The 14,876-nt window shown below is 39.4% G+C and overlaps 2 protein-coding genes across 7 annotated transcripts in view; both read right to left on the bottom strand.

The window, feature by feature from the left end:
* The window catches only part of LRRC39 (leucine rich repeat containing 39), a 37,523-nt gene extending 35,792 nt beyond the window's left edge, over nucleotides 1–1,731 (bottom strand). Inside the window, exons 1-2 of the mRNA XM_073896254.1 lie at nucleotides 1,609–1,731; nucleotides 245–793 (exon numbers count right to left, since the gene is read on the bottom strand). The gene's annotated coding sequence lies outside the window, so the exon portion shown is untranslated. The remainder of the gene's footprint in view (nucleotides 1–244; nucleotides 794–1,608) is intronic.
* The window catches only part of DBT (dihydrolipoamide branched chain transacylase E2), a 54,555-nt gene continuing 41,287 nt past the window's right edge, over nucleotides 1,609–14,876 (bottom strand). For 3 of the 6 annotated variants that reach the window (XM_025872282.2, XM_073896245.1, XM_073896247.1), the window contains 4 exons: nucleotides 12,691–12,771; nucleotides 10,711–10,902; nucleotides 10,503–10,574; nucleotides 6,068–6,927 (listed from right to left, as the gene is read on the bottom strand). In XM_025872282.2, coding sequence (XP_025728067.1) covers nucleotides 6,760–6,927; nucleotides 10,503–10,574; nucleotides 10,711–10,902; nucleotides 12,691–12,771 — 513 coding nt within the window. In that variant the 3' untranslated portion in view covers nucleotides 6,068–6,759. Of the gene's footprint in view, nucleotides 1,740–6,067; nucleotides 6,928–8,607; nucleotides 8,753–10,502; nucleotides 10,575–10,710; nucleotides 10,903–12,690; nucleotides 12,772–14,876 lie in introns of those variants that run through there. The other 3 variants (XM_025872284.2, XM_025872283.2, XM_073896246.1) reach the window with 3 other exon arrangements.

Genomic DNA, 14,876 nt, shown 5'->3' with positions numbered 1-14,876 from the left:
CTTAATTACACCTGCCATCAACTTTGTTGCCTTTGTTACTGCAGTTTGAACCCTGGCTTCATTTCTTCCAGGAAATGAATTTGCTAGGTTTTTCCAGATCACTGCACTCTTGCAACTTCTGTACAGACTTTATAAACCTCGATATTTTTAACTTTTCTTTTTACCACATTTTTAGAACTATTTAACACATATTTGGAACATATTAAGGAGCCCTCTGGGGCAAACTTCAAGTTCTGTAGCTTACCGAAAGTTTAACACGGTCAGCCGGCTCCTCTGGAAATGCAGGTAAGTGGAGGCCTCGGGGCTGCCAGTCAGAGGGGACTTGGCCTCCTCCTCAGCCTGGGATAAGCGTGAATCTTTCTTTCACCGTCCAGACTTTGCCCCCTAGCTAGCCTACATTCTTGATCTTACACCTGTTCTCATTTCTTCTGTCCTGTCTCTTGTCAAGGCCCAGAACAGCTGTTCCCAATGCTTTGTGTTGTAACATTCCACATGATACTCAGTAGAAGCCTGATATAGATGGCCTCTTTATAACAGAACTGCAATTACTCTTGTCATGCTTCAGTTTTGTGGCTCTCCTCTGGACTGTCTCCAAATTCTTCTGCTCAGTTTTAGCGAGCTGGCCCAGAGTTCTCTCACAACAGTCTGACCAGCACACGAATTAACTCGTCATTAAAGCCTCCTGCTCGGGACTGGAATTGCTTCATCATGAATTCATTTCCATTTCATTCTGAGCTTGCAAACATCAAAGATTCATGCTACCTTCAGTGTTTGCCTAAATGGTAATTGCCTTCTGGAACATAAAAGAGCTGTGGTTATTTTGTGGGGATAACAATAATAACATGAGCCATCTCAGGGTTTGGCATAAATAATTCAGAGTTGACCTGGTTCCTCTGATGAGATATCACTGAAACACGTGGTGACCTTGAGATGCCAAAGAGTAAAAATGGTTGCCTAGAGCTCAGGAGAGAGGTGGATCAGAGAGTAGAATTTAGGAGACATCTGGAAGAGAGATGTGGCCAAATTTTTGCCAAGCACACTGATTACAGGTGAGCAGTGGGGGAAGGAAGGCAGATTGCAAGGAATTCAAGACCACCCATTCAAGAAGGTAGGCAAAGGCAGGAAGGGATAGCACAGGAGTTTGTTGGCAGGTAAAGGTAACAATGTAAGAAAGGAATGTTTTGAGCCTTCTTTTAGGTAGAGGGAAATTAGTTTTAGTGAAGCAGAGCGTTTCTTGGGGCAGGAGATTATTTAAAAAAAATAAGAACAGTTCTATCAGGGCAGCATAATTCAATAGAATTTTCTATGGTGATAGAAATATTCTATATCTGCAATGTCCAGTATGGTAGCCACTAGCCACATGTGGCTCTTTACATTTAAATTTCAATTAATTAAAATTCAGTAAAATTCAGCTTCTCAGTTATACCAGCCACATTTCAATTGCTTAATAGCCACAATAATTAATTTGAATTTAAACTTAAGTTTACATTTAGTCACATGTGGCTAGTGACTATTGCATTGGACAGCTCAGAATTAGGGTTACTACCACCAAGAATAGCAGATTAATCTCAAAGTATCAGTGTCTTAAAACAATAAAAGTTATTTCACCTGTATCACACCCAAACCAATCAGTGCTGGGGTGTGGTGGTGGGGAGGCTTTGTGCCACCAAGTCATTTGAAGATGCTGGCTCCTTCCATCTTGTGTGGCTGCCATCTTCAACATAAAGGCTTCAGGGTTTCTACGGAAAGGAAAGAGAAGGAGTATGGAGGATCTCTTGGGAGGATCTATGGGCTATGTTTGGAACTGGTTTACATCACTTCTACCCATATTCCAACGGCTAGAAATAAATTACATGGCCCTATCTAACTGCACGCTAGGCTGGAAAATATTTAACTGTGTGCCCAAAAAGAAAAGGAAAAAGGCTTATGGACATACAACATGACCCTGACACATTCATCAATAAGAAAAAAAAAAGTAAATTTGCTGAGAGTTCTGGGATCAGTCTCTAGTAACTCCTCCGTAAGGAACTAGAAATAAAGCTTAACCAGTGTACCAGAAGAGTGCATCTGGTACAGTTCTACACGTGAGGAAGAGACTAAAAGATCAAAACAGGGCCATGGAGTAAACATAAAGCAAGGATCAGGAGGAAGAAATGAGATTAATAATAGAGAGTAGGAAGTTTGATTTTTACTGGAGAATCACATCTTCCTCAAAAAGAAAAACAAAGGGAAAGTGTGAGAACATAGAGATTTTGAGGTGAAAAGGGGAGAAATGAAAGATCATTGGGTTGAATCACCTTGTCTTCTCTGAAGACATTAGGAGCTATCTGCTTAATACAACAGGCCTGGGGAGACATCTGTGCAGGCGCTTAAATGAACAGAAAAGGTTGACACAGGTACTGTGAAGAACGGCTGAGGCATTTGCTGCAGAATTTGGAAGGAATCTTTTAAGACTAACCTGGCAGCCACGATCTCTTACAGGATGTGTCAGGTAAATTGAAATGTGTTATCTTCTTCTCTTGATAACTATCCCTATGGTAAGCCATAAGATCCTGTTCATCTTGTTTTTTCATAGAAATGGGCTTTGAAAATCTAACTTAGACTTTTTCCTTCTGCCCATAATCAATACACCAGTATATGTGTAAAACATCAAAGCCAGTGAATAGATTAGCATGTAAAAATAGATTAGCATGCAAGAACTTTAAGAACGATTAGATGAATAGAAAATTTTGAAGCTAGTAATTTGTATTTTGACATCAGTTGAATGACCAACACTGCATCATTTGAGGTTTGAGAATGAAATTATTTCTCGTTAACACTGAACTAAAACTAGGCAGAAAATACAAATATTCTTTGTCAGCGATACTGTAAAATCTTGGAATCACAACCAACAATCACACAGTTTAATATTATCTTCTGTATTTACCTCCCACTTCCTATTCCACCTCTTTGGCTTCCTCTTGACCCAGGTTCTTCAAGAGCTCCCTTAGAAAACATTCATTATGTAATATGAGGTGGGGCGGGAAGGCAACGGCTCACTTCATATAGCTGACTTTTTTTGTTTTTAATCTGCCCAGATATTCTCCCAGATCCCCTTTCTTAGTCCATGTGGTTAATGGCGCTGACTGATTCCCAGGCTCCAAAGGTAACCGTTAAGATTCAAGCCTGGCCAATCAGGGTATTGTATTCTTCACATTGAGGGGCATGAACCAAGCCAGACCAATCAAAATTCTCCTTGGGATTTTAACTGGAAACACAATGTGAGTTCTGAGGAATATAAGTCTGGGTACTCCTAAGCATCTTTGTCAACACATTGGGACAGTTTGTCTTGAGAATGAAATCAACACAAAGCAAAAAAGATCCAAGAGATAGAGTGAAGAGATAGAGACAGAGACAGAGAGAAATAGAGACTGTCTTGAATTTATTAAGTCCCCAGATCCAGCCATACCTGAAATTGATATCCCTGAGCATTTCAGTTAATATGAATCAAGTACCCTTTGTAATATAACCCAGGAAGAATTAGGCATTTGTCACTTGCAGTGGAAAAGCCCCTGGCTGTTACACTTTAAAAATATAGGTTCAGGCTGAAAAGGAAAGAAATTTGAACAATGGAATGCAACAGGTAGTCCCTGCATTTTTATCTCCTCAAATTTTTGACCTTTAAAGATTTAATTTATTTGTCAGGGAGAGAGAGCACAAGCAGGGGGACAGCAGGCTCCCCACCGAGCAAGGAGCCCGATGTGGCACTCAATCCCTGGACCCTGGGATCATAACCCGAGCCAGAGGCAGCCACTTAACCGACTGAGCCACCCAGGCATCCCAAATTTTTGACCTTTTTGGTAGTGGTACTTATGATATGTCCCAGGAGACAAAAGTAGAAAAAACAATAGAAATGAAACTCAGCCTTCTCAATTGCTGAGAAAGCTTAGAGAAGACTTAAAACAGGATAAAGTAACATCTGGGCTTCATTAGGCCCTTCACTTGACAGTGTCCCAACCCATTACTACTCTTACTACTCCCTATTGCTTATTAGCTTAAGTCAGAGAAGTTGGTCAGAGTTGTGTTAAGACATAATGTGATAGAGTAGCAAGTGGATTTACCTGGATTGAGCCTCAGTTTGCACTTTCGTGGCTGTGTGACATGAAGAAATTGCCTAATGTATTATAGTCTTTACTAACATAAAATGGATAAAATATCTTCTATTGGCAGAGATGGCAATTGTCCCCTTACAGCCATTCTCTCCTTTACCCTTAGTAACCAAATATTTAGCTAAGCACATGCCCTCTCATTTCCCAGCCTCCTTTGCAACTAGGTGTGGCCATATGACTAAATTACAGTTCTAGTCAGTAGGATGTAAGGGACAGTGTCCAGAGTGGCTTGGGGGAATCTTCCTTAGGGGACAACTAATCAAGCAGACAGCCTCTTTCCTGCTGTCCTGCCTGCCACTCCCTTGCAGTGTATTCAATAAACTTTTATCTCCTTTATAAAAAAAAGAGAGAGAGACAACTGAACATTTTGTTCTTCATTTAAAATTCTGCTAATGCCATCAATGGGGACAGGTTAAATTATGGTACATACTCTCTTAACCCTCTCAGGAAGGGTTAGCAACCTTTATTAGATGCTCTCACAGCACCCTCTTTTTTCCTACTTAGACATGTAATGATATTTTACTTTATGATTATTTAGTATCTGCCTCCTCAACTACACTGTAAACCCAGTGAAGGCAGGGACCATTAGGGAGGGCATTCTGTGCCCAGTGCCTAGCACCATGCTCAGTATATAGTAGAAGTTTAATATCAAATGTATAACAAATACACACAATAGAATATTATGCAGCCATCTAAAGTATGATAATGTAGAATTATTTATTGACATGTAAAGTTACTCATAATGTTAAATTAAAAAATCAAACTACAAAATAGTAGATATAGCATGATTTCATTTTTTTAAGAATAGCTATAAATACAGATACCTTGATCTAAACATTAAGAGTGATATGATTATGGATGATTTTATTTTCTTTGTAACTCCTTGTACTATCTAAATTTTAAAAATAACATTCACTTGACTCATTATTTTCTAATTTACATGATTCTCATTTTGAAAAAATCGAGTAGATTTAAAACAATTTTTTTGTTACAAAATTTCACTTGAGCATACAGTAGTCAGTTAGACAACATTAGAAGCAACCTGGATTTCTGAATGCAAATCAAAACATTGGATTATATTCACCTTGATGCTATTTATGATTAAAGTGGGCCTCTTACAAAATGATCATTATGATACCTTCATTTCTGTATATTTATTGTTTTAATGTCCATAATACCCATTAGACTTTTCTCTCTCCTCTATTCATATTCCTTCTCAGGATATGGAGAATGGAATACATTATCCTATCCTATGTTTTAAAGACAAAAAAGATAAAAAATAGTTAAAAGGCAATAGACTTCTAAACGTAAAACAATGTCAGCGGCTGCTACATTTAAAGCACTTTCTTTACATGAGGCAAGTTTGCCAAGGTGAATTTTTTTCCTAACAAAACACCAAAACATTACCAAAATTCTAAAAGTACATTCATTTTAAACAAATGCTTTTGATAGCCTTACTGGTTATAAAACTATAATTGGGCTTTTTTTTTTTTTTTTTTTTTAAGTAGCTTCTACACCCAACATCGGGCTTGGACTCATGACTCCCGAGATTGAGTTGCGTGTTCTTCCGAATGAGCCAGCCAAGCATCCCTATAGTTGGGCATTTTAAAAAATATTTTATTTACTTATTTGACAGATAGAGACATAGCGAGAGAGGGAACACAAGCAGGGGGAGTGGGAGAAGGAGAAGCAGGCTTCCCACCGAGCAGGGAGCCCGATGCGGGGCTCGATCCCAGGATCCTGGGATCATGACCTGAGCTGAAGGCAAATGCTTAACGACTGAGCCACCCAGGCGCCCCTATAATTGGGCATTTTTAAGATTAGCATAAAATTTTCCCTTTTAAAAGATATTTATATAAAGACATTTACAGATAATCTCTGCAGAGCAACATAATCGTGGATACCTTTTTTTTTTTAAGATTTTTATTTGACACACAGAGAGAGATAGCGAGAGAGAGAGAGAGAGGGAGAGAGCACAAGCAGGGGGAGCGGCAGGCAGAGGGAGAAGCAGCCTTCCTGCATGAGCAGGGAGCCCGATGTGGGGCTCGATCCCAGGACCCTGGGATCATGACCTGAGCTGAAGGCAGCGGTTTAACCAACTGAGCCACCCAGGCGCCCCTCATGGATATCCTAAAAGGTTAAGTAATTGCACTTATTTTATACAACAGTTAGTGTTATTGTGGGGAAACGGAAGATACTTCTGTATGTAAATTCCTTTTCCCAACTAAGTGTAACTGACAAGTTTCATTAAGGTCAGTCTAAAGTAAAAAAAGAAAAAAATAGGGTAAACACTGGATATGGCAGTCTGTCTTTTAGTAACATTAATTTTGTTGTTCTTGCTAGTTTCAACCCACGGACACAAAGACCTCAGCACCATATTAAGAAGTGATACCATGACCTATAAAATGTGACAGCCCCAGGAGAACTCTTACACCATCATTCATTTTCAGTAAAATGTCTAACAGAACAGAGATAAATATTGTGCCTTGGAACCTTAATTATACAATACAAATCATTTCTAATACAAATTGTGATGAAGAACATGTGTTGCACAGCTAGGCTCTACATATTCTTTGGAAGCTCAAAAAGTTCAATAATATCCCATCGATCTTCATTTCAGATCAAGTAGCATAAAAGTTGGGTTTTCTAAGTAGGATTTCCACAAATTAGAGAAGCGTGACATTGTAGCACCATCAATAATTCTGTGATCAGCTGACCAGCTCACATTCATTATCTGTGCTTTATATACTTCTCCTTCCTGGTTAAATCGGGGAAGGGCCTAGAAACAAGGCAAAGAACAGAGTCAACCTTCACTTGCTCAAAGGCTCTAGCAATGGTGCAAGATTAAGCAAACCCTCCTCCTTGTAAAAGAGAAGAAATGGGCATCCCAAATGACTTGAAAATGCTAACTCGGATTTTTCCCATTTTTATATTTGCCTCGAGCTTTCAGTTTCTCCAAGGTACTTCCCTGTCCCCCGTAAAATTTCCATATATACAGTAAATCTCATCTCAGAATCCAATTATTTAACAAATATTTATTGAGCACCTACTATGTACCAGGTACTCTTCTCGATTCTGTGGCTAAACCAGTGAACAAAACAAGTAACAATCCTTGCCTTCTCGGAGCTAAAATTTTAATGTAGAGAGACGATTAAGATAAATAAGTAAAATATATAGCATGTTAGATAATGAAAAGTGCAAAGGAAAAAAATAAAGCCATGTGGAAAGCGGAGAGAGGGTAGGCAGGGGCTAGATGCAGGTGGCATTTTTTGTTTGAGAGGCTGGGCAGGGAAAACCTCACCGAGGCTTCCTCACTGAAGGCAGTGAGGAAAAACGCCAGATAGCTACTCTAAGAGGTACAGAGGGGAAGCGGGACCGGACTGTTGGAGGAAGAGCAAGGTAGGCGGGATGGCTACAGCAGAGGGGCAGGGGTGAGAGGTGGGGGATGAGGTCACAGACAGAGCAGGGGAAGGCAGGGCACATTGTCAAGAGCAACACTTCTCAATCTGTCTTTGATAAATGACCTACTGTTATTTTTTTAAAGTTTCTATTCCATTGCAAGCTATTTTTAAAAAGCATATTAAATTCCTAAAGGGCACCTGGGTGGCTCGGTCAGTTGAATTACTAAAAAAAACAAAAAACAAAAAACAAATTAAAAAAGATATATAAAACCTAAAACCTAAGCCTGAACTTCTTATTAGATTCAATAGACCTAAAATCACCTGTCAAACTGCTGTGAAAGTATCTAAGCTCTATTCTCCCTTTCTGTACTGACCTCCTCACAGTCTGGATACAGCAGTCACAGCCCCACATGGGTCCCCGATTACACTGAGGAGCACCCATGCAGGGCTATGTAGGCCATTGCAGCTACTTTGGCCTTGAACCTGAGTGAGGTGAGTAGCTACAGGTCTCTGAGCAGAATGGCCATTTACCAAAAGGGGAAAACTTCAGAAGGAGCAAGTCTGGCGGGGGGGGGAGGGTGGTGAGGAAAGGAACAGAAAATTCAAGATACCTAATTAAATATCCAACCAGGATATATGAATTTGGTGATCAAAGGAGAGGTCAGATCTGGAGATATAAACTTGGGTGTCATCAGCATATACCTGGTGCTTAAAAGCCCTGAACTAGGATCAGATAAAGAAAAGGGTACTCTGAGGCTTAGAGATTGGGAGATAAGGTGGTCTGGGCAAAGGAGCCTCAGAGGGAACAACCAGTAGATGGGAGGAAAGCCATAGCAGCAAGGTATTCTGCAAGTTGCAGTGAAGGACGTTTTCCAAGGAAGTGGTGTCCATCAACTGACTCCAGGGCAGCTAACGGGTCAAGGAAGACAAGCACTGAGAACTGAGTTATATGGAGGTGTTAGACCTCCTTAGACCATTTATCAACAAGACATTCAAAATTTACAGTGAAAACAGAGTAGCAAAGGAGAGGTGACACAGAGAGAAAAGAATGAAATATGTACCGTTTGTTCCTACCCAGTAAATATCAGAAGATTTATACTTCAAGAACTATTTTTCATAGCTTGATGAAATCATGGGTAAAACGATCTGGTAAACAGATATCTACTGAAAAGATACTTGCACACCAATGTTCATAGCAGCACTCTTCACAAGAACCAAAGAAAGGAGACAACCCAAATATTCATTAGAGCCAAGCAGATAAACAAAACGTGGTACATACATGCAGAGTTTCAGTTTGGGTCAGTGATGGATGGTGGTGATGGTGGTAAACATGTGAATGTACCTAATGCCATTGAATTGCACAGATTACGATGGCAAATTTATGTTATGTATAGTTTACCACAATTATATATATACAATCAAGAGGAAAATACATCTCTTTAAGGAAAGGGAAAAACAAGACTTTGTCAAATAGGTATGATAGTTGGGAACCTATAGGAAGTCAGAATCCTGTGAGATTCAAATGCTGAATTCTTGCCAGGTGGGGAATAGGTGACAGGGAAGGTACGTTCAGAGAAACTCCTGATTGACAAAGAACAGAGTCCACTATGTGTTTTGGGGTTTTTCTCCCTATCTCCTCTATGTGCCAGGAGGGAAAGTACCTGCTAGGAAGAGGGAGTAACATAGCAGTTAAAGTACTATCTGCAAGAAAGCAAATCAAAGGCTGAATGAAAGCATCTGTGGAAGTTTTGGAGGCCAATACAAAAGTAATAACTCATGAAAGACAAGTCCCAGACATGTTCAGTGTGCAAGCATCATATATAAAGAAGAAAGATTCTTCTGAAAACATGAAGACCAAAATAAGTCAATATGGTGATGACATTTAGTAATGGTGGTACTAAAATGGAATCCAAGAGCTTAATTCTTTGATTCTGATGGTTCTCAACACTGAGTTAATAAAGATGCCCAAGCCCTATCCACCACCCCCTCAGTTCTGATTCAGTTGATAATAGGGTGAGCTTAGGCACTTTTTTTCAAGCTCCCCAGATGATTCTAATGTGTAGCCAAGGTTAAGAATCACTGCGACCCTTATTCTAAGTCAGTGTCTCCTAAAACATGGCCAAGAGATCACTCACGTTGGAATCACCTGGGTTCTTGTTTAAAATGTAAGTTCTGGGGGCTCTGTCCCCAAGGCCAAGAATAGTGCCTTTTTTTTTTTTTTTTAGAGAGGGAGGGGCAGAGGGGGACAGAGGAAGAGGGAGAGAGAGAATCTTAAGGGGGATGCACACCCAGCATTAAGCCCAACACGGGGTTCAATCTCACAACCCTGAGATAATGACCTGAGTCGAACACTTAATTGATTGAGCCACCCAGGCTAAGAACACTACATTTTTTTTAAAGATTTTATTTATTTATTTGACAGACAAGAGACATAGCAAGAGAGGGAACACAAGCAGGGGGAGTGGGAGAGGGAGAAGCAGGCTTCCCGCTGAGCAGGGAGCCCAATGTGGGGCTCGATCCCAGGACCCTGGGACCATGACCTGAGCCAAAGGCAGACACTTAACGACTGAGCCACCCAGGCGCCCAAGATTTTTTAACTAGTACTCTCAATGAGTCTTGAACAGAGTGAAGTTTGAGAAAAATGGTCTAAATGGTGTCTCACTTTGTTATAAATAATTTGGACTGGCTAAATAAAGATATTTTGATAGAAGATATTGGCTATATTTGTGATTATCCATAAAGACTTGCACCTGTGCCTGGCATGAACCACTGGGGTTCCATACAGAACAATCCACTGGAATTGCAGTCCTGCCTCTTAGGAAGAAATAATTGGCTTACAGAGACAAATGTTATCCTGCAACCTAAAGTGAGGGCAAAACCTCAGAAATGTTCACTCTTGTGTTTACCCTCCCGATTTGCTAAAACTCTTTTGCCATTTATTTAATAAACACACCTTAATTGATCCAAGAGCCCCAATTGCTACTTCAGGTGGCAGTATCACTGGTTTGGCATAGGTACCACCAATCTAAAAAAAAAAAAAAGGAAGAGTAGAAAAATTAAGCTTTTGAGGAACAAATGGCAAATGAAATATATTTTTAATTGAGCATATGATCAGAAATCTTAAGATATGATTTGTGAATTTGAACATCTCTATTACTCACTGATCCAATGTTGGAAAGAGTAAATGTTCCTCCTGTAAGATCAGTGGTACTGAGCTGACCTGCAGAGCCCAATTTCTGAAGGCGGTTCAACTCAGTGGCGATCTCAAATATGGAGCAGATCTGGACGTTTTTCACATTAGGGACAATCAAACCCTGCTCAGTATCCATTGCTATCCCAATGTTGTGAGAAGCCTAAAAAGAAAAAAATTGTATAGTAGGCCTTTTCATAAGTTAACAGAAAAGAAAGGACCAACCTTCACTGTCATAAAAACAACCAAAACCTATTTCTATAAGATTGATGACAATTTAAAGAATTTTTAAAGAATTTTAAAAAGATTTTTTGGAAAAAATAATTTTTTGTCAGTAAGAATATTGGGCAACAGGCTATTTCCATTCATTATTAGTAGCTATATAAGCTGGTGGATATAATAAGACTTTCTGGGGAATATTTAACAATATGTACCAACATTTATAAAACTTTATGTTAAGGAGATAAATACAGAGTATGTAGAGATATACAGGGATATTGAGTTCACACTGTGAGTACGAGAAACTGCAAAGTGTTTATCAATAATAGGCTAAATAAATAACAAAATGATATTTATTGACATGTTATGATATCAATAAAGTGAAAAAGAAGTAAGTTTAAAAACATTTAAGTTAATGGGGCGCCTGGGTGGCTCAGATGGTTACGCATCTGCCTTCAGCTCAGGTCATGATCCCAGGGTTCTGGGGTCGAGCCCTGCATCGGGCTTCCTGCTCAGCGAGGAGCCTGCTTCTCCCTCGCCCTCTGCTTGTGCTCTCTCGCTCTCTCTGTCAAATACATAAATAAAATCTTAAAAAAAACACAAAATTTAAGTTAAATAAAACAATATGTATAAAAACACATTATTTTTTTTAAAGTATATGAAAATAAAATCCTGGAAGCATGCACATCTCAATATTAACAGTGAGTTTTCTTAGGGTCATGAGATTGAAGGTAAAGATAGTTACTTTCTCGTCTGAATTTTTTGCAACAACTATATACTTAATCAGGAAATTGAATTAATCATATGGGAAGATTTTATTTATTTTATTTACTAATTTATTATTATTATTTTTTAAGATTTTACTTATTTATTTGATACAGAGAGACATAGCAAGAGAGGGAACACAAGCAAGGGGAGTGGGAGAGGGAGAAGCAGGCTTCCCGCTGAGCAGGGAGCCCAATGTGGGGCTCAATCCCAGGACCTTGGGATCATGACCTGAGCTGAAGGCAGACCCTTAACGACTGAGCCACCTAGGCGCCCCTATTATTATTATTTTTAAGTAGTCTTCACACACCCCGTGGAGCCTAATGCGGGGCTTGAACTCACAACCCTGAGTTTAAGACCTGAGCTGAGATCAGGAGTTGGATACTTAACTGACTGAGCCACCCAGGTGCCCCTCATGTGGGAAGATTTAAGATCTGACCCCTTAAAATATCTAAGTTCACGATTAGGTAGAAATATAAATAAGTATTAGCATCCCCAAAACAGTTCTCAGTCTTCACTGAGATAATAAATAATAAATCTTCACTCCAAACAGAAGAGTTCATTCAAATGAATTCATACTTTCATTACTTTTCCTATTTCCGTTCAAATTATTCTTCTTTTAAAAACTGCAGGAACTCCATTCTGAGAGAGGTCATCTCTTTGAGGGGAGGGTATGTAGAAGGGTTAACATAATCCACTGCCTGACAGCCATTTATTTCCATTATTTTAAGCAATAAACCAAAGGGGCTTAAAAAATGGAACTCCATGTATCTGAACAATATCATTAGTAACCAGTAAAACCAACAATAACAAATTATAATTCAGTTTAATATTTCATCCCATACCTTTAATTCTAGTCTAAAAAAAAAATCACTATTCGAGGTACAAAAGAAGCTTTTCCAACCTATAAGCACAACTGCACCATTTTCTATTTATAACAAGAACTTTTCCACAACATATAGCCAACCTTATAAGTTATGTTCTGGCAGTTTTCATCCACAGAAGCATTAAGGATAGGAAACTGTAGTAGTCCCAAGGAAGCAGCCTGCTTAACAGAAAGAGAATGCAACATTAGCACTCTTAACTCAGAAAGGGAATTGGAAGCAATAAAGGGTGTGAGGGAGGGAGAGAACCCTTATTTACACTGAGCTTAACTTTTAGTATTCATGTACCGAGGCATATTACTCCCAATGTTACCTTCAAGCAGTGTGCAACTAGGTCACTCTAATCACTTAAGAATAAAAGATAAAGTCATCAGGCAGCTTGTCAACATCAAGGAGATTTTCAAAATAAGTGTAGAGACTGACCAAAGTACCAAACAAAATGTCTAAATTCTACGTAAGAATTTTACATGTAGAATCTTACATGAGAAGCAAATTTGAAGTTCAAAAACACCCTGAATTAAAACAGAAAGGCAGTAAGCTGTTTCCCTGTGTCGAAAGAACAAGCACTAAGGGTTTCCAAGGGCACTGACCATTAGAGGCTAGTGTTCCATTTGGTGTCCTTGGCCAAGTGAAGGGTACAGCTGGTGTGAATATTTACTTATAGGCCACCTCCCTGAATTGATAGCATTTATGATTCTCTCCTCTGCTTTCTTCTCCCTTCGTCTTTTTTCCTTTTTTTTCTTCTTACTCAGTACCATTCCTCTTCTGTCCATATTCAGATTTTCTTAACTGTCCCTCAAATGTTCTTTATACCTGTTTTTCTGCCCATCCAGGATCTAATCAAAGTTCACACATTGCATTTGGTTGCCATGCCTTGTATTACATTTAAAAAACAGGTAAATAAAAATGCTTAAGATTGTCCTTAAAATCCACTCCCCACCCTGGCCTTCATCTGGTCCAATTAAGAGTTCTTTATATGCACTGTGTTAAGTGTTATTTTTGTCTGTGGGTCAGTGGTCGGAAAAAAAATCATTTCCTTGACCTAGAGAGTTAAGGCAAGTTTTACTAAGCATTTGATTTGACAACTATAACTTAAATCTTCTTTATATAAAAACCCATAATTAAGGTTACACATAAAAACAGTATTTTGAGTGCAATCCAAATTTTGTAAAAGAAAAAACAAGGTGTGTGTCCCTAGATAAGAGGTAATTTTTTTCCCTATACAATACATAGTATTTTCCGAATGTTCTGAAAGTTACATAAAGGCAGAAGAAAAGATCATTTTAAAACAAAGCACACTCAATTTTATTTTCAAAATAAAGATCAGGTATTTCATTCAGACTGGAACGATGAAGACAAATGATAATAAAACAAATTCAGTATATTAAAAAGCTGGTCTCTCTTCGCTTCTAAACCGTCACCAGTGTCACATGTTTTTGTCACTTGTCACTCACATATTTTTAACTCTCCATTTTCCAGCTCTTTCCCTCAGCCTACAGATCTGTTCTGGTTTTTCCAGGAGGGGGGCGGGCAGATGGAACCTTTCCTTAATCTACCCTGAACAACCACCATACCTGCCCTCTGTGCCTATGCTCCATCTGCCTTTTACCAGATACTTCTATTTTTTTTAAAGATTTTATTTATTTATTGACGGAGAGAGACACAGCGAGAGCAGGAACACAAGCAGGGGGAGTGGGAGAGGGAGAAGCAGGCTCCCCGCCGAGCAGGGAGCCCGATGCGGGGCTCGATCCCAGGACCCTGGATCACGACCCGAGCTGAAGGCAGATGCCCAACAACTGAGCCACTCAGGTGCCCCTACATCTAGTGTCTCTTCTTCCTCGATTTCTATTCATCCAACAAATAACTGGAATCAAGCTTCTACCTCAACAATACTTTATTCTATCAGTTCTGGCTCAGGCCATTCATGACCTCTTAATTATTAATCCAATAGCCTGTTCCCATCCTAACTTTTGTAATTCATTTTTAAGTAATCTCCACACTCAACATGGGGCTCAAACTCACTCTCCCGGGATCAAGAGTCACATGCTCTACTAACTGAGCCCCCATCACAACTTTTTTCTTCCCTCTTGGTGTGAGAGGATGAATGAATGGCCCCAGTGGTTCATGCCTCTCTCGTATCCATGCCCTTTGGTGGTGCTCAGCACAAGCTGACTCTTAGCTCAGTCATGTGACTTGCTTTGGTCAATGAGACAAGAACAAATGTGATGCAGCAGAGCTTGGAAAAAGTGCTGGAGCATTTCTGCTTCCT

The sequence above is a fragment of the Callorhinus ursinus genome, unplaced genomic scaffold, assembly GCF_003265705.2.
Source record: "Callorhinus ursinus isolate GAN/ISIS: 27379988/994484 unplaced genomic scaffold, GSC_fseal_2.0 scaffold9, whole genome shotgun sequence".
Lineage (NCBI taxonomy): Eukaryota > Metazoa > Chordata > Mammalia > Carnivora > Otariidae > Callorhinus > Callorhinus ursinus.
Note: the sequence above shows the minus strand (reverse complement) of the source record. Positions and strands in the feature narration are given on the sequence as shown.